General features: G+C 43.2%; 1 protein-coding gene across 4 annotated transcripts in view; it reads left to right on the top strand.

Annotated features, from left to right (window-relative positions):
- Window positions 1-20,753, top strand: part of DCDC2 (doublecortin domain containing 2) — a 235,344-nt gene that overhangs the window by 198,632 nt on the left and 15,959 nt on the right. For all 4 annotated transcript variants that reach the window (XM_069730878.1, XM_069730876.1, XM_069730877.1 and 1 more), the window contains one exon: window positions 9,949-10,049. In XM_069730878.1, the coding sequence (XP_069586979.1) occupies window positions 9,949-10,049 (101 nt within the window). The remainder of the gene's footprint in view (window positions 1-9,948; window positions 10,050-20,753) is intronic.

The raw sequence follows: 20,753 nt of genomic DNA, 5'->3' as shown, positions 1-20,753 counted from the left end.
ATGGACCATCTTAGAGAAGCGATCACAGACCACCCAAATGACTGACATCTTTTGAGAGACGGGGAGATCTGAAATAAAATCCATAGAGATATGTGTCCAAGGCCTCTTCGGGACCGGCAAGGGCAAAAGCAACCCACTGGCACGAGAACAGCAGGGCTTAGCCCGAGCACAAATCCCACAGGACTGCACAAAAGTACGCACATCCCGCGACAGAGATGGCCACCAAAAGGATCTAGCCACTAACTCTCTGGTACCAAAGATTCCAGGATGACCAGCCAAGACCGAACAATGAACCTCAGAGATAACTTTATTCGTCCACCTATCAGGGACAAACAGTTTCTCCGCTGGACAACGATCAGGTTTATTAGCCTGAAATTTTTGCAGCACTCGCCGCAAATCAGGGGAGATGGCAGACACAATTACTCCTTCCTTGAGGATACCCGCCGGATCAGACAAACCCGGAGAGTCGGGCACAAAACTCCTAGACAGAGCATCCGCCTTCACATTTTTAGAGCCCGGAAGGTACGAAATCACAAAGTCAAAACGGGCAAAAAACAGCGACCAACGAGCCTGTCTAGGATTCAACCGCTTGGCAGACTCGAGATAAGTCAAGTTCTTATGATCAGTCAATACCACCACGCGATGCTTAGCTCCTTCAAACCAATGACGCCACTCCTCGAATGCCCACTTCATGGCCAGCAACTCTCGGTTGCCCACATCATAATTTCGCTCAGCAGGCGAAAACTTCCTGGAAAAGAAGGCGCACGGTTTCATCACTGAGCAATCAGAACCTCTCTGCGACAAAACAGCCCCTGCTCCAATCTCAGAAGCATCAACCTCGACCTGGAACGGAAGCAAAACATCTGGTTGACACAACACAGGGGCAGAAGAAAAACGACGCTTCAACTCTTGAAAAGCTTCCACAGCAGCAGAAGACCAATTGACCACATCAGCACCCTTCTTGGTCAAATCGGTCAATGGTTTAGCAATACTAGAAAAATTGCAGAGGAAGCGATAAAAATTAGCAAAGCCCAGGAACTTTTGCAGACTTTTCAGAGATGTCGGCTGAGTCCAATCATGGATGGCTTGGACCTTAACAGGATCCATCTCGATAGTAGAAGGGGAAAAGATGAACCCCAAAAATGAAACCTTCTGCACACCAAAGAGACACTTTGATCCCTTCACAAACAAAGAATTAGCACGCAGGACCTGAAAAACCGTTCTGACCTGCTTCACATGAGACTCCCAATCATCCGAGAAGATCAAAATGTCATCCAAGTACACAATCAGGAATTTATCCAGGTACTCTCGGAAGATGTCATGCATAAAGGACTGAAACACTGATGGAGCATTGGCAAGTCCGAATGGCATAACTAGGTACTCAAAATGGCCCTCGGGCGTCTTAAATGCAGTTTTCCATTCATCGCCTCGCTTAATTCGCACAAGATTATACGCACCACGAAGATCTATCTTGGTGAACCAACTAGCCCCCTTAATCCGAGCAAACAAATCAGATAACAACGGCAAGGGGTACTGAAATTTAACCGTGATCTTATTTAGAAGGCGGTAATCTATACAAGGTCTCAGCGAACCATCCTTCTTGGCTACAAAAAAGAACCCTGCTCCTAATGGCGACGATGACGGGCGAATATGCCCCTTCTCCAAGGACTCCTTCACATAACTGCGCATAGCGGCGTGCTCAGGCACAGATAAATTAAACAATCGGCCTTTTGGGAACTTACTACCAGGAATCAAATTGATAGCACAATCACAATCCCTATGCGGAGGTAGGGCATCGGACTTGGGCTCATCAAATACATCCCGGTAATCAGACAAGATCTCTGGAACCTCAGAAGGGGTGGATGACGAAATTGACAGAAATGGAACATCACCATGTACCCCCTGACAACCCCAGCTGGACACCGACATGGATTTCCAATCTAATACTGGATTATGGACTTGTAGCCATGGCAACCCCAACATGACCACATCATGCAGATTATGCAACACCAGAAAGCGAATAACCTCCTGATGTGCAGGAGCCATGCACATGGTCAGCTGGGTCCAGTACTGAGGCTTATTCTTGGCCAAAGGCATAGCATCAATTCCTCTCAATGGAATAGGACACTGCAAGGGCTCCAAGAAAAACCCACAACGCTTAGCATACTCCAAGTCCATCAAATTCAGGGCAGCGCCTGAATCCACAAATGCCATGACAGAATACGATGACAAAGAGCAGATCAAGGTAACGGACAGAAGAAATTTTGACTGTACCGTACCAATGGTGGCAGACCTAGCGAACCGCTTAGTGCGCTTAGGACAATCAGAGATAGCATGAGTGGAATCACCACAATAGAAACACAGCCCATTCAGACGTCTGTGTTCTTGCCGTTCAACTCTGGTCAAAGTCCTATCGCACTGCATAGGCTCAGGTTTAAGCTCAGGTAATACCGCCAAATGGTGCACAGATTTACGCTCACGCAAGCGTCTACCAATCTGAATGGCCAAAGACATAGACTCATTCAAACCAGCAGGCATAGGAAATCCCACCATGACATCCTTAAGGGCTTCAGAGAGACCCTTTCTGAACATAGCTGCCAGCGCAGATTCATTCCATAGAGTGAGCACGGACCACTTTCTAAATTTCTGACAATATAACTCTATCTCATCCTGACCCTGACAAAGAGCCAGCAAATTTTTTTCTGCCTGATCCACTGAATTAGGTTCGTCGTACAGCAATCCGAGCGCCAGGAAAAACGCATCGATATTACTTAATGCAGGATCTCCTGGCGCAAGAGAAAATGCCCAGTCCTGAGGGTCGCCACGCAAAAAAGAAATAATGATCAAAACCTGTTGAACTGGATCACCAGAGGAGCGAGGTTTCAAGGCCAGAAATAGTTTACAATTATTTTTGAAACTCAGAAACTTAGTTCTATCTCCAAAAAACAAATCAGGAATAGGAATTCTTGGTTCTAACATAGATTTCTGATCAATAGTGTCTTAAATCTTTTGTACTCTTGCCGAGAGCTGATCCACACATGAAGACAGACTTCTAATGTCCATTGTTACACCTGTGTCCTGAACCACCCAAATGTCTAGGGGAAAAAAAAGGCAAAACACAGTGCAGAGAAAAAAGAATGGTCTCAGAACTTCTTTTTTCCCTCTATTGAGAATCATTAGTACTTTTGGCTTCCTGTACTGTTATGACTAGGCAATTCAGTACCACAGTGGACATAGAGGTCAGAGCACATACAGTGATCTGACAATAACCCAAAAACATAGAACGAGCTCTGAGACGTGGGAACTCTGTTGACCGCAATCCCTGATCCTCTCCAACAAACACTAGAGGCAGCCTTGGATTGCGCCTAACGCTCCCTATGCAACTCGGCACAGCTTGAGAAACTAGCTAGCCTGAAGATAGAAAATAAGCCTACCTTGCCTCAGAGAAATACCCCAAAGGAAAAGGCAGCCCCCCACATATAATGACTGTGAGTTAAGATGAAAAGACAAACATAGAGATGAAATAGATCTAGCAAAGTGAGGCCCGACCCTCTGAACAGAGCGAGGATAGGAAAGGTAACTTTGCGGTCAACACAAAACCCTAAAAACCACGCAAAGGGGGCAAAAAGACCCTCCGTACCGAACTAACGGCACGGAGGTACACCCTCTGCGTCCCAGAGCTTCCAGCAAACAAATAGAAAAGCTGGACAGAAAAAAAACAAACAAAATAGCAAAGAAGAACTTAGCTATGCAGAGCAGCAGGCCACAGGAACGATCCAGGAGGAAAACAAGTCCAATACTGGAACATTGACAGGAAGCCAGGATCAAAGCACTAGGTGGAGTTAAGTAGAGCAGCACCTAACGACCTCACCACATCACCTGAGGGAGGAAACTCAGAAGCCGCAGTACCACTTCCCTCCACCAACGGAAGCTCACAGAGAGAATCACCACTTGTGACCACAGGAGGGAGCTCTGCCACAGAATTCACAACAGCGATCACATCGGAGGACAGAAAAATTAAATGCAAATCGCGGTTTTTGTTTTTTTAGGTCACCTGTAAATGGTTAATTCCTGGCGATCGCAACCCGGGGGTCGGTAAAAACCAACCCGAATCATGTTCCCTTGGGTCTCGGCTACCCCTGGCAATGGAGATGCCAGAGAAAATCCAACTCTGGGGGGCGCTATACACATTTTCCACAGCACCGTTATTTAACGGTGCTGTGGGTTAAGTACCCTTAACTACCACCATTAAAAGGCATATCAGCGGTCGCTAAGGGCTGAAAAGTAAAAGTTATAAGACCATCTCCAAGCAGCTTGATGTTTCTGTGACTACAGCTGCACATATTATTCAGAAATGTAAAATCCATGGGACTGTAGCCAACCTCCCTGGATGTGGCCACAGGAGGAAAATTGATAACAAATGAAAGAGATGGATATTTTGAATGGTAACAAAAGATCCCAGAAAAACTTCTAAACAGATTAAAGGTGAACTTAAAGCTCAAGGAACATCAGTGTCAGATCGCACCATCCGTCTTTGTATGAGCCAAAGTGGACTTCATGGGAGACGACCAAGGAGGACACCATTGTTGAAAAATTCATAGAAAAGCCAGACTGGAGTTTGCCAAACCACATGTTGACAAGCCAAAAAGCTTCTGGGAGAATGTGCTAAGGACAGATGAGACAAAAATGGAACTTTTTGGCAAGGCACATCAGCTCTTCGTTCCCAGATGGAAAAATGAAGCCTATTAAGAAAATAACACTGTCCCTACTGTGAAGCACGGAGAAGGCTGTGTTATGTTCTGGGGCTTCTTTGCTGCATCTGGCACAGGGGTCTAGAATCTGTGCAGGGTAAAATGAAATCTCAAGACTATCAAGGCATTCTAGAGAGAAATGTGCTGCCCAATGTCAGAAAGCTTGGTCTCAGTCGCAGGTTACGGGTCTTGCAACAGGATAATGACCCAAAACACACAGCTAAAAACACCCAAGATTGGCTAAGAGGAAAACATTGGACTATTCTGAAGTGGCCTTCTATGATCCCTGACCTAAATCCTATTGAGCATCTTTGTAAAGAGCTGAAATATGCTGTCTGCAAAAGGCAACCTTCAAACACGAGACAACTGGACCAGTTTTCTCTCGAGTGGGCCAAAATACCTGTCGAGAGGTGCAGAATTCTCATTGACAGTTACAGGAATCGTTTGATTGCAGTGATTGCGTCAAAAGGTTGGGCAACAAAATATTTAGTTAAGGGTACCATCATTTCTGTCCGGCCTATTTTTTGAGTTTTATTTTTTTTAAATTCTGTGGAAGTATGGTTGAAAATCAATGTCTGACTTTCATTTGTTCATTTTCATAGATCTTTTATTCATTATTACTTTTGTTAGATTCAAGTTATTTCTGTGACCATTGTGGGTTTTTCTGTCATTAAACGAGTGGTACCAACAATTTTGACCACGTGTGTTGGAACATGCAAATCTTCCATAGCTTCCAAAGATCAAGAATTTATGAAAAGGAGTATAATTGCTCCATCACACACAATTTTTCCACATTTAAAGAGTTTGGCCCTATGTGCCGTTATTGCTGTACATATTGTTGTGCACGATATCCGCATCCTAATGTCAGGAAATGGCTTTGTGTCATGTGTGAATCCAGTCTAACATCTCCATACCTTTTTGCTAGCAGTACCAGCTCACTGGTTTCATTGTAGATTTTTTTTCCCCTGACTCCAATTGCTATGGAAAATGTTGTTCCAGATTTGCAGCATATAAAATGAGATCACACATTTTATAATTATGGTCTGTTGTCAAATAAAAGCGAGATAGGAAAGATGCAAGACAGAGCTGCCGCGGACCCGTCCTGACATTTCTCCAGCTGCAGAAGCTTCTATTCATTACACTGTATTCTCCTCCCTTTTATATCAAGGACTACAAACAATCGCTGCTCTCTGAGATTCAGATCTAGATGATGTAATGCCTAGCTGTATGGCTTTTATTTCATTTTATTTATTTATTTCTTAAATGCGATGCTTTCCCAACTTTATTGTATGGAGTTACCTCAGCTACAAAGGCGCATGCATAGATTATCCTGGAAGCCAAAGGACTTGCACGTGTTTAGATTGCTAATAGGCGTCTGCCTCAGATACATTGCTATGTAACATTTAGCTCAAGGCCCTGTACATTTTGAAAAAAAAAGAATAAAACCCTTTTGATCTTTTTTCCCCTATTTTTCCATATAAAAGAGAATGGCAGAATCTCACACTGGCTGCGTTATAAATGGTGCTGATATTTAGGGCCCATTCAAAAATAACTAAATTAAAAAAAAAAGATCATCACCATTTTCCCTGAGAATCAGCTAGACACCAGTTTCACCATATGTTGTAGCGTTACGTGTGATAAATTGTTCTGTCATTGATTGTGTAAGACATGTTTGCATGCATATGCATGTGGGTGACGAGCAAGGAGATACCGTAATTAAGGCTGTCTAGTCAGAGTGAGCACATATATATATATATATATATATATATATATATATATATATATACATATATATATATATATAATTATACATATCTGCCTTTTTCGTCTTGTCAGATGTGGGATTTTTTTTCCATTACACCGAGCTTATTCTTTTAATGTTCATTCATCTTTTGGAAGTCAATGTTAATTAACAGGTACTTCGTTCAGGATTAGCATTTTATTCAAAAAATAAACTTTAAAAATGTTTAATTCTAAAGCATCAATTCTACAATCTCCATTACTATTGGTCAGGGAACAGTCAGACGACTGTAGAGCTTGGATGTGGCCATCACCTTTCAGGACTCATATACAGCATTCTATAATTCTGTATATCTGCCCCAACCCGACCTGCAAGAGAAGAAAAATAACTTATTATACTCACCTGCGGGGCGGTCCGGTCCGATGGGTGTCGCTGTTCTTGGTCTGACTTCTCTCATCTTCTTACAATCCCCATCCTCCTGCTTGCTTAGTGTGGATGGCACATCCCTTCGTCATCCACACAGTCTCCTCGGCACAGCGCTCTAGCGCAGGCGTACTTCTCTGCCCTGTTGAGGGCAGAGCAAAAGTACTGCAGCGCGCATGCGCCGGGTTTCTTTGACCTTTCCTAGCACCTGCGCACTGCAGTACTTTGCTGTGCCCTCAACAGGGCAGAGAAGTAGGCCTGTGCAGGAACACAGTGCCAAGGAGATGCGTCATCCACACAAAGCAAGAAGGAGGGCGGCATCACAAGAAGATGGGAGGCACCCCTCTGACCGGACCGCCCTGCAGGTGAGTATAATAAAAGTAATTTTTCTTCTCTTGCAGGTCGGGTTGGGGGCAGATATAAAGCATTATAGAACGCTGTATATCAGCCCTGAAAGGTGATGGCCATATCTCTTATCGGCCAAACCTGGTGATAGGTTCCCTTTAAGGAATCACTTCTTTTTTTCTGGAGTTTTGTAAACATAAGGTGTCTTTTTTTAATTTTTTTTGGTCACTGACTGAGTGCTTTATCAACATTTTTCCACTGGTGTCTTTTTTTGGGGAGAGTGAGTGGTTTAAAGATTTTACTGGCATTTCCAAAACTTTGGCTCACAGAAGTTCATAAATTACAAAATAACTGATAAGAAACAGCTTTACCAACACCAGGTCAGATTGATAACAGCGAGAGCAGCAAAGGTACAAAATACTGATGAATCAACCACTCACACACCTACCATTCATGGAGGGGGTGGCTGCCTATTGTTATAAATGCACATAGTTATGGCTTGTGGGTCAGCCAGTCATTGCCTATGGTAGTTATGTTGCTATTGTTGCTTCATCAATCCGTTTGCCTGTGTTTGACATCCCCATTTCACATGGAGTTTGTAATGGGTTGGTGACCCAAAAAGTTTCAATGGTTGTAATGATGAGTAAACTAAGACATAGTATCACCATCATACATATTTCATAGACAGCATCCAGCAAGTCACTTTTAGGTTCGTATGTAACGTATGAAATGCACTCTTTCTGGAAGTTGATGAAACCTTAAGATTTCTCCAGGAGTGAAGGTCCAAGGAAAATAGTAGTTAGGCAACACCTTTGAAGTCGGACAACCCCATTCAAATGATGGCAACAACTCATCCCGATCTATTCTGCAACACTCTAGGTCTCCTCTTCTTTTAGGTCAAGACTGGACCAAGTGGGACATCATCTTTTCTGCAATGTATTTGTCTTCAGTGGTTTAACTTGAAGCTCGTGTGCCCCAATGCAAAATCTCTAAACGGGGCCCTCAACTATCTCAGGCTTTTAATTGTAATACTCTTTTCATGTGGGCAATTAGGATCTTTTGGGCTTGAGGGCTCGGGTGCTGTTGGACTTAATATAGTTATGCCCCTGTTTGTGTGATATACAACGTATATGCAAGATAGACACATGCCATAATGTATATATTATGAGAGGTCACATGTCATTGATCATTCATCGCTACTCAGGATGGCACACAAATGCTACCTGTCTGAGATTGATAGCAGAAATAATTGCGTTTCCCAGGATCACTGAACCAGCAGAACAAGGAATGCCAACCACTTCTTTGTATGCTGTGAGCCATGTTCAGGTATAACAGATGTTACTGGGTCCTATTATGTCTAGTGCACTGATGCAAGGTCCCGTTCTGGGTTTCAGAAACGTCGTGATGTCCTTTATTTTCCTTGTGCACACATGGGCATGTGTACCATAGATGCTACCAGGGAGATTCGGTTAGGTCCGAATAAAGAGGAAGACGAACCCTTTTTGGCTTCATTCCATTTAAAGGAAGGTGATCACATAAAAACAGGTATTTTTTTTCCACAGGTTAATACAAGCCAAGGGTATGTCAAGAAAATGGGGCAAATGAGCTTTAGGTCTTTATTTGTAAAATTCTGCATTAGATCACCCATAGTTGCCACTAGCTGTGAAGCCACATGCTGAAAACTTGAGGGCCACATGTATATATTGAGTCCCTGATTAGAGTGATCTCAGTATGACATGAAAAGTAGCACTCACTAAGTGAGTAGAAGTTACCGTGTATAGGCTGGTCATGGTTGAATTCAAAGATTAAATCTACATCTCCAAGCTATTTAAAGCGGATGGGTCACTAGATTTCACGGTACAAACTGCATTAAATGTTTCATAGATTTATTAGACGAGAAGAGGCAGGTGTACTTACTTTGAAAATCTATGGAGAAAATGGCTATATAACCATGTAATAGTATAAAGAGCTTTTTAGAAATCTTGGACGAATGTGCTAGGATAAGGTGTTGCCCGAGAATGCCCTTGTGCTAACCGAGTGTCTGAATAATATGTTCGAGTCCCCGTCGCTGCATGTCTCGCGGCCATTCGACAGCCGCAACACATGCAGGGATTGCTTGTTTGTTAGACAACCAATGTGTCGAACAGCCGTGAGATATGCATGCGCCGGGATTCGAACATTGTTTTCGGCGTGCTCGAATATTATCTGATGACATGTCATCCTAGCACATTCGCTCATCAATACTAAGGACATGCTCATTTTAATCTTTTGTTTGTTCAGCTATTTTGAAATGGATTTTTAAAGTAAGTACTCCAGTCTCATCAAGCGTACGAGATCTATTTAATAATGTATACCATTTGTGTTGTAACCAATTTTTTTCAATAAACTGTGTTTGCGCATTGTCAGACTCCTAGAAGCATTGCCAGTGCTGTAACACATATATCTGTGCATTTTCAGTACGAAGCTCTGTAAAGTGTAAAGATGTTTTCAGATGTTCGTGCCATTTGCTGATGATTGCTAATTCCCAGATGACTGGATGATTACTGCACTGGAATGGATTGTACAACTTTATTCTGCTCAATGATCAGTCCAGCAGCTGTAGTTGTTTTATTCCACCACCGAGGGCCAGAATCGAGCCATATTTCAGTAAAACCATATTTTTTCTCGCTTTTTTTTTTTTGTGTGCAGATGATGGCATTTTCAAAGCTGGTGAAGACAGATCAGAAATGTGGGGGGCATCAGAAGTTCAGGAAGATGAAAACACTAAAGTGGAGGTTCCGGTTGATCAGGTAATTTGCCTTACAGCTTTTAAGCCATCAAATGGTAATGAGAAAAAGAAAAATAATACAAATTGTTCGCCTGTTCACCACCGGCAGCTGAGGCTGGAAAGCTATAAAGGACTCATTTTAAAGCTCATATTCCAGCAGCTAATTAAAGTGGAAATGCAGACGAGTCCTTTTAATTTGAAGCATTCAAACCATTTTCAGTCTATGTTTTTAAGAGTTATAGATTGGCAAATGTTACTGTTTTTAAGGGATGATTTGCATAACGTTGACTTTGCCCTAGGTAACCTTTTTATAAATCTAGCCTTAAGAGAGGCTGCTGTGGCTTCAAAGTAGGTCTCTAGATTTGGCAAGATTACATTTAAGCTGATCTTTATAACTGCGGTACATGCTTTATAGGTCTCTTAAATACCTCCTGAATGTATAATTATGTCTGCTGCACTAATTGGACCAGCGCTTTGAAGTCACCTTTTTTTATATTTATCCGCACATCATACGGCACATGGATTTATTAGCCATTCCTCTTGGTCATTATGTCCTGTGTGTGTGTGTGTGTATAAAAAAAATAAAGGGAACACTTAAACAACAGAATATAACTCCAAGTAGATCAAACTTCTGTGAAATCAAACTGCCCACTTAGGAAGCAACACTGTTTGACAATCAATTTCGCATGCTGTTGTACAAATGGAATAGACATCAGATGGAAATTATTGGCAATTATCCTGACACACTCAATAAAGGAGTGGTTCTGCAGGTGGGGACCACATACCACATCTCAGTACCAACGCATTCTGGCTGATGTTTTGGTCACTTTTGAATGTTGGTTGTGCTTTCACAGCATGAGACGGACTCTACAACCCACATCAGTGGCTTAGGTAGTGCAGCTCATCCAGGATGGCACATCAATGCGAGCTGTCGAAAGAAGGTTTGCTGTGTCTGTCAGTGTAGTGTCCAGAGGCTGTAGGCGCTACCAGTAGACAGGCCAGTACACCAGGAGACGTGGAGGGGGCCGTAAGAGGGCAACAACCCAGCAACAGGACCACTACTTCAGTGTTTGTGCAAGGAGGAACAGGAGGAAGGTTTGCTGTGTCTGTCAGCGTAGTGTTCAGAGGCTGTAGGCGCTACCAGGAGACAGGCCAGTACACCAGGAGATGTAGAAGGGGCCGTAGGAGGGCAATAACCCAGCAGCAGTACTGCTACCTCAGTCTTTGTGCAAGGAGGAGCACTCCCAGTCCTGCAAAATGACCTCCAGCATGCCACAAATGTGCATGTGTCTGCACAAACGGTTAGAAACTGACTCCATGAGGAAGGTCTGAGTGCCCGACGTCCACAGATGGGGGTTGTGCTCAAAGCCCAACACCGTGCAGCATGCTTGGCATTTGCCACAGAACACCAGGATTGGCAAATTCGCCACTGGCGCCTGTGCTCTTCATAGATGAAAGCAGGTTCACACTGAGCACATGTGACAGACGTGACAGAGTCTGGAGACGCCGTGGAGAACGATCTACTGCCTGCAACATCCTTCAGCATGACCAGTTTGGCAGTGGGTCAGTTATGGTGTGGGGTGGCATTTCTTTGGAGGGCCGCACAGCCCTCCATGTGCTCGCCAGAGGTAGCCTGACTGCCATTAGGTACGAAGATGAGATCCGCAGACCCCTTGTGAAACCAAATCCTCTTGCGGTTGGTCCGGGTTCCTCCTAATGCAGGACAATGCCAGACCTCATGTGGCTGGAATGTCAGCAGTTCCTGCAAGATGAAGGCATTGAAGCTATGGACTGGCCCGCCCGTTCCCCAGACCTGAATCCGATTGAACACATCTGGGACATCCTGTCTCGCACCATCCACCAATGTCACGTTGCACCACAGACTGTACAGGAGTTGGCAGATGCTTTAGTCTAGGTCTGGGAGGAGATCTCTCAGGAGAACATCCGCCACCTCATCAGGAGCATGCCCAGGCTTTGTAGGGAGATCATACAGACACATGGAGGCCACACACACTACTGAGCATCATTTCCACTGAAGTTGGATCAGCTTGTAACATCATTTTCCACTTTGATTTTGAGCATCATTCCAGCTCCTTACCTCCATGGGATATTAGTTGTGATTTACGTTGATCATTGTTAGGTTTTATTGTTCTCAAAACATTCCACTATGTAATGAATAAAGATTTACAACAGGAATATTTCATTCAGTTATATCTAGGATGTGAGATTTTAGTGATCCCTTTATTTTTTTGAGCAGTGTGTTCATATATTTATATATATACTAGCTATTGAACCCGTTCTACGCCCGGGTGGCGAGCATCTATATTGGCATATGGTCTCCATCCTGGTATGTGCTGCTCCATCCTGCGTCCCCGTCCTGTCATGAGCTGCTCCATCCTGCGTCCCCATCCTGTCATGTGCTGCACCCATCCTGCACCCCCATTCTGACATGTGCTACTCCCATCCTGCACCCCCATTCTGACATGTGCTGCTCCATCTTGCGTCCCCATCCTGTCATGTGCTGCACCCATCCTGCGCCCCCATCCTGCCATGTGTTGCACCCATCTTGCGCCCCCATTCTGTCATGTGTTGCACCCATCCTGCGCCCCCATTCTGTCATGTGCTGCTCCCATCCTGCGCCCCCATTGTGACATGTGCTGCTCCCATCCTGCGCCTCCATTTTGACATGTGCTGCACCCATCCTACGCCTCCATTCTGACATGTTCTGCACCCATCCTGCGCCTCCATTCTGTCATTTGCTGCTGCCATCCTGTCATGTGCTGCTCCCATCCTGTGCCCCCGTTCTGTCATGTGCTGCTCCCATCATGCTCCCCTGTTCTGTCATGTGCTGCTCCCATCCTGTGCCCCTGTTCTGTCATGTGCTGCTCCCATCCTGTGCCCCTGTTCTGTCATGTGTTGCTCCCATCCTGTGCCCCTGTTCTGTCATGTGCTGCTCCCATCCTGCGCCCGTTCTGTCATGTGCTGCTTCCATCCTGCACCCCCGTTCTGTCATGTGTTGCCCTATTCTGTCATGTGCTGCTCCCATCCTGCGCCCCCGTTCTGTCATGTGCTGCTCCCATCCTGCGCCACCATTCTTTAATTTGCTTCTCCCATCCATATGCCCCATACGCTGCTCCATTATGGTTGATGGCCCCCATAAGATGCTCCATAGCATATGCCCCCGTACACTGCTCCATTATGGTTTATGGCCCCCATAAGATGCTCCATAGTGTATGCCCCCCGAACACTGCTCCATAAAGGTTTATGGCCCCCATAAGATGCTCCATAGTGTATGCCCCCGTACACTGCTCCATAAAGGTTTATGGCCCCCATAAGATGCTCCAATGTGTATGCCCCCGTACACAGCTCCATAAAGGTTTATGGCCCCCATAAGACGCTCCAGTGTGTATGCCCCCCCGTACACTGCTCCATAAAGGTTTATGGCCCCCATAAGACGCTCCAGTGTGTATGCCCCCGTACACAGCTCCATAAAGGTTTATGGCCCCCATAAGATGCTCCAGTGTGTATGCCCCCGTACACTGCTCCATTATGGTTGATGGCCCCATAAGATGCTCCACTGTATTATATGCCCCCATAAGATGCTCCATTGTATTATATGCCCCCATAAGATGCTCCATTGTATTATATGCCCCCCATAAGATGCTCCATTGTATATGCCCCTCACTGGGCGCCGAGTGCTGGGGGCCTGAGCAGGCGGGGACACCGGTGCGCTGTGGGGGTCAGGTGCCCCAGCACTTGCTATACTCACCTGTCTGTCCTGTTCCACCGCTGCGCGGCGCCATCTTCCGGCTCCTCTGGCTGTGACTGTTCAGTCAGAGGGCGGCGCCGGCGCGCATTAAGCGCGTCATCGCGCCCTCTGAACTGTGAACACAGCAGAGGACCCGGGAGACGGAGCCGCACGCAGCGCTGGAACGGGGGACAGGTGAATATATACTCACCCTCCTGGCGGTCCCTGACTCTCCGGTGGAGATCGCGGTGTGCGTTCAGTGTTTACGCATACCGCGATCTCCTGGGAGCGTCACTCTGTGGGGGCCAGACTGCGTCGGCGCTTGCGCTTGTGCAGTCTATAAAGGCTTCGGACAGAGTGACGCTCCCAGCGTTATACATATATATATATATATATATATATATATATATATATATATATATATATATATATATATATATATATATATTAATAAAAATAATAATAATAATTTAATAATAATAATAATAATTTTTATAAATTTTTATTTATATAGCGCCAACAAATTCCGCAGCACTTTACAATAAGCGGGGACATGTACAGACAATAAATTCAGTACAAGTTAAGACAATTTAAACAGTGACGTTAGGGGTGAGGTCCCTGCTCGCAAGCTTACAATCTACAAGGAAATGGGGGGACACAATAGGTGAAAAGTGCTTGTTATTTCAGGTCTGGCAATTATAATAAATAGGGATTTTCATATAAAGCTGCATGATCCAGTCATCAGCCCGTTTGTTTAAGTGCAATAGTCAAGTATCAAGTGCAGTTATCATGTGCATGGAGGGTGTGGAGACAGATGAGTAGTAGGGTGCAGATTCACAATGCAGATACTGTATATATATATATATATATATATATATAGTATACAGTACAGACCAAAAGTTTGGACACTCCTTCTCATTTAAAGATTTTTCTGTAATTTCATGACTATGAAAATTGTACATTCACACTGAAGGCATCAAAATTATGAATTAACACATGTGGAATAATATACTGTGTGAAACAACTGAAATTGTGTCTTATATTCTAGGTTCTTCAAAGTAGCCACCTTTTGCTTTGATGGCTGTTTTGCACACTCTTGGCATTCTCTTGATGAGCTTCAAGATGTAGTCACTGGGAATGATCTTCCAACAATCTTGAAGGAATTCCCAGAGATGCTTAGCACTTGTTGGCCTTTTTGCCTTCACTCTGCGGTCCAGCTCACCTCAAACCATCTCGATTGGGTTCAGGTCTGGTGGCTGTGGAGGCCAGGTCATCTGGCGTAGTACCCCATCACTCTCCTCCTTGGTCAAATAGCCCTTACACAGCCTGGAGGATCATTGTCCTGTTGAAAAATAAATGATGGTCCAACTAAACGCAAACCAGATGGAATAGCATGCCGCTGCAAGATGCTGTGGTAGCCATGCTGGTTCAGTATGCCTTTAATTTTGAATAAATCCCCAGCAGTGTCACTAGCAAAGTACCCCCACACTATCACACCTCCTCCTCCATGCTTCACGGTGGGGACCAGACATGTAGAGTCCATCCGTTCACCTTTTCTGCGTCGCCAAAGATCTCAAATTTGGACTCATCAGACCAAAGCACAGATTTCCACTGGTCCAATGTCCATTCCTTGTGTTCTTTAGCCCAAAACAAGTCTCTTCTGTTTGTTGCCTGTGTTTAGCAGTGGTTTCCTAGCAGCTATTTTACCATGAAGGCCTGCTGCGCAAAGTCTCCTCTTAACAGTTGTAGGGATGTGTCTGCTGCTAGAACTCTGTGTGACATTGACCTGGTCTCTAATCTGAGCTGCTGCTAACCTGCGATTTCTGAAGCTGGTGACTCGGATAAACTTATCCTCAGAAGCAGAGGTGACTCTTGGTCTTCCTTTACTGAGGCGTTCCTCATGTGAGCCAGTTTCTTTGTAGCGCTTGATGGTTTTTGCCACTGCACTTGGGGACACTTTCAAAGTTTTCCCAATTTTTCGGACTGACTGACCTTCATTTCTTAAAGTAATGATGGCCACTCGTTTTTCTTTAGTTAGCTGCTTTTTTCTTGCCATAATACAAATTCTAGCAGTCTATTCAGTAGGACTATCAGCTGTGTATCCACCAGACTTCTGCACAACACAACTGATGGTCCCAACCCCATTTATAAGGCAAGAAATCCCACTGGTGAAGTGAAAACCATTCCCGGTGACTACCTCTTGAAGCGCATCAAGAGAATGCCAAGAGTGTGCAAAGCAGTCATCAAAGCAAAAGGTGGCTACTTTGAAGAACCTAGAATATAAGACATAATTTCAGTTGTTTCACACTTGTTTGTTAAGTATATAATTCCACATGTGTTAATTCATAGTTTTGATGCCTTCAGTGTGAATGTACAATTTTAATTGTGATGAAAATACAGAAAAATCTTTAAATGAGAAGGTGTGTCCAAACTTTTGGTCTGTACTGTATATATACATATACATATCCAAATACACCGTCCAAAACTATAAGTTTCCATACACTTTATAAAAAGACACATTTGCATATTTTATTTCAATATCTGACATGAAATCAAAATTGTTTTTCCTGTTTTTGGTCAGTTAGGATTACCATAATTATTATTTGCCAAATCCCAGAATAAGGAGAGAGAGAACGAAAATGTTTTAAGGCATTTAAGGCATTTTTGTTACTTACTGCAAAGTCAAAAGTTTAGATACACTAAGATCAATATGCCTTTAAACAATTCTGGACTGCCCATATGATGATGTCATGTGTTTGGAAGCTTCTTTTTGGCAACATCTGAGTTAATTAGAGACACACCTGTGGATATATTTGAATGCACACCTGAAACACACTGCTTCTTTGTGTAGCATCATGGGAAAGTCTAAAGAAATCAGCCAAGATATCAGGAAGAGATTTGTGGACTTGCACAAGTCTGACTCATCCTTTGGTACAAGTTTAAGATACCTGAAGGTGCCTCGTTCATCTGTACAAACAATCATTCTCAAGTACAGGTGGGAATATCCAGCCATCATACCGTTCAGGAAGGAGATAGGTTTTGTGTCCAAGAGATGAACCTGCTTTGGTCCAACATGTGCATATAAACCCAAGGACAAAAGCAAAAGACCTTGTGAAGATGATGGCGGAAGTTGGTAAGATTGTGTCGATATCCACAGTGAAACGAGTACTGTATCAACATGGGTTGAAAGACCACTCTGAAAGGAAGAAACAATTACTCCAACAGAAACATTATAAAGCCAGATTAATGTTTGAAAATGCACACAGGAACAAAGGCCTTAACTTTTGGAGACATGTCCTGTGGTCTGATGAAACTAAAAGTGAACTTTTGGGGCATAATGAACATCGTTACATTTGGAGGTAAAAGGGAGAAGCTTGGAAGCCTAAGAACACCATCACAACAGTGAAACACGGGGGTGGCAGCATCATGTTGTGGGGTTGTTTTGCTGCAGGTGGGACTGGTTCACTTCAGAAAGTAGATGGCATCATGAGGAAAGAAGATTATGTCCCAATAGCAACATCTCAACACATCAGTCAGGAAGTTAAAGCTTGGGCGGAAATTGGTCTTCCAAATGGACAATGACCCGAAGCATACTGCCAAAATGGTAACATAGTGGCCTAAAGATAACAAAGTCAATGTTTTGGAGTGGCCATCACAGAGAACTGATCTCAGTCCTATTGAAAATGTATGGGCAAAGCTGAAAAGTCAGGTGCGAGCAAGGCGACCTACAAGCCTGGATCAGTTACACCTGTTTTATCAGGAGGAATGGGCCCAAATTCCGACCATCTATTATTAGAAGCTTGTGGAAGGATATCCCAAATGTTTGACCCAAGTCATTCAGTTTAAGGGCACTGGTACCAAATTCTAATGAAAAGCATGTAATCTTTTGACTTTGCAGTAAGTAATAAAAATGCCTTAAAACGTTCTCTCATTATTCTGGCATTTGGTAATATTAATAATTATGGTGATACTAATTGACCTAAAACGTGAAAGGCTTTTATATAGTGTATGTAATTATGTAATATACACTATATATATATTGTGTGTGTGTGTGTGTATATATATATATATATATATATATATATATATATATATATATATACACACAGTACAGACCAAAAGTTTGGATTTAAAGATTTTTCTGTATTTTCATGACTGTAAATTCACACTGAAGGCATCAAAACTATGAATTAACACATGCTCATCAAGAGAATGCCAAGACTGTGTAAAGCATTCATCAAAGCAAAGGGTGGCTACTTTGAAGAACCTAGAATATAAGACATATTTTCAGTTGTTTCACACTTTTTTGTTAAGTACTGTATTTTCTGGCGTATAAGACTACTTTTTAACCCCCGAAAATCTTCTCAAAAGTCGGTTATCGTCTTACACGCCAGGTGTCGTCTTATAGGGCAGATGCGGAGTAATCTACGGTCGCCACATATTGTGGGGGGAGTGATCCCAATGGCGAGGTTAGGGGGCACCTCACCGGGAAGGTGTAAGTGAAGCAGAGGCAGAGAAGGAGATAATAGGATACAAGGGTGAGCCAGATGAGTGAAAGAGGAGTGTTTTTCTAGGCACAGCACCGCTCTCTCTCTTTTTTGCATACCCCTGGCATCCCAGACGCTGACAGTTTGCTTCACTTACACCTTCCTGGTGAGGCGCTCCCTCACCTCGTCATCGGGACCACTCCCCCCCACTATATACGTTGACTGCAGATTGGAATTATATACCGTATTTTCCGGCATATAAGACGACCCCCGACTTTTGAGAAGATTTTATATTTTAACTGGAAAAGTTGGGGGTCGTCTTATACGCCCAGTCGTCTTATACGCCGGAAAATACGGTATATAATTCCACATGTGTTAATTCATAGTTTTGATGCCTTCAGTGTGAATTTACAATTTTTATAGTCATGAAAATACAGAAAAATCTTTAAATGAGAAGGTGACCAAACTTTTGGTCTGTACTGTGTACATATATATATATTAGTACTACAGCACAGTTCTATACAACAGGCTTGGCCGGGTATGGAAAATGTAAAGTGCATAGTTTATTTTCATCAATGTGGAAAGTGAATGCACAAAAGAGAAACCTAAGTCTAATCAATATGTGGTGACCTCTGCAGGTTATTGGATTTATTTGATTGAAGCTTTATTCTCTTAAAATTTTACAGAAATCTGTACTCTCCAGAATACATTTTTTGCATTTTGCTCCTCACAAATTCTCCAAAATGGTAGCCATTGCAGTCACCATTTTTCTGAATTGTAGAGGACCCAGCAGCTGGGAAAAAATAACTGACTTCACCGCTTGGTCCTCAGCGCCTCATCTTTTCCCTTTTACCATCGCACGTATTCTCTTTGGAATCTTGAATCCAACCCACGTCTTTCGGGTCGACAAGGCCTCAAGCGTCACTGTGCACTGTGACATCTAGTCAGAGACCTTGAGAAGCCGGAAGCTAATGTTTGGAATGAAGAAGGCCAAAGAAAATGTGCAAAAATGGGGAAGAAGAAAAGAAAAGGCACCAAGGACCGGATGGCGGGTTGTGCAGAGATGGCAGACAGATTAGAGTTGTCTGTGCCTGCATTGTAACAAATAGCTGACGCCTAATGGATACAGCTTAGATTAAACCTATATAAGAAGCATCATCAATAAGGACATAATGGCTCCCCTTGTCATTCCTTCCTAGGTCCCAAATGAACAAAAAAAAAAAATTTTTTTTTTAAATTGTATTAAATAAAAGTCCACAGTTAGATATTATACTGACCTGAGATATACAGTTGTATGAAAAAGTATTTGTTTCCTTCCTGATTTGCTATTCTTTTGCATGTTTGTCACACTTAAATGCTTCAGATCACCAAATTTAAATATTAGACAAAGATAACACAAGCATACACAAAATGCAGTTTTTTAAATGAAAGTCTTTATTATTAAGGTAAAAAAGAAATCCAAACCTACAAGGCCCTGTGTGAAAGTTAATTTCCTCTTAAACCTAATACTGGTGGGCCACGCTTAGCAGCAAAAACTGCGATCCATCCTTGAAAAACACTGATGACACACTGACCATACACTGATCACACATTATGGTAATAATGGACACACTGATGTCAGAGTGATGAAGCACTAATCCAATACTCAGGTGACACCGGTACCATTGTTTCACAAACGTATGAATGAGGCCTTCGGCTGTCGATCTAAATGCTCTGTCACTCCAGCTCTATTCTCAGCCCAGTACCTCACATAGCAGGAGAAGGAAGTGCTAGGTGGAGAATAGAGCTGTAGTGACAGAGGCTTCAGATCTACAAATAGTTCCTCAGCCTCATTTACATTCAATTCAAACGCTGATTTCTCAGTAACTGAGGAACAGCTAACTATGTAAAGGTATTGCTGGACTTGTGATATTTAATTGTTGATCCTCTTACCTTAATATTCATCTTTTTAATTTCTGCTCAGAGCAGGCACTGTGAAGCCTGGAGCTGTGCATGTCAGATCGCTGATCTGACACCGTGCACAGCAGTGTCAGATCAGCGATCTTACACTATAACATGATGCCCCCCTGGGTCAATGTTATAAAGTAAAAAAAAAAAATTCACATGTGTAAAAAATTTTTTTTTTTAAATCCCCCCCCCAAAAAAAATATTGTTCCTATAAATACATTTCTTTATCTAAATTAAAAAAAACAAAAAAGTACACATATTTAGTATCGCCACGTCCGTAACGACCCCACCTATAAAACTGTCCCGCTAGTTAACCCCTTCAGTGAACGCGGTAAAAAACAAACAAAAAAAAAACGAGGCAAAAAACAATGCTTTATTATCATACCGCCAAACAAAAAGTGGAATAACACGCGATCAAAAAGACGGATATAAATAACCATGGCACTGCTGAAAACGTCATCTTGTCCCGCAAAAAACGAGCCGCCATACAGCATCATCAGCGAAAAAATAAAAAAGTTATAGTCCTCAGAATAAAGCGATGCAA

Source organism: Ranitomeya imitator, chromosome 6, assembly GCF_032444005.1.
Source record: "Ranitomeya imitator isolate aRanImi1 chromosome 6, aRanImi1.pri, whole genome shotgun sequence".
Taxonomy (NCBI): Eukaryota; Metazoa; Chordata; class Amphibia; order Anura; family Dendrobatidae; genus Ranitomeya; species Ranitomeya imitator.
The sequence above is the reverse complement of the archived record's forward strand: the minus strand, read 5'-3'. Positions and strand labels throughout refer to the sequence as shown.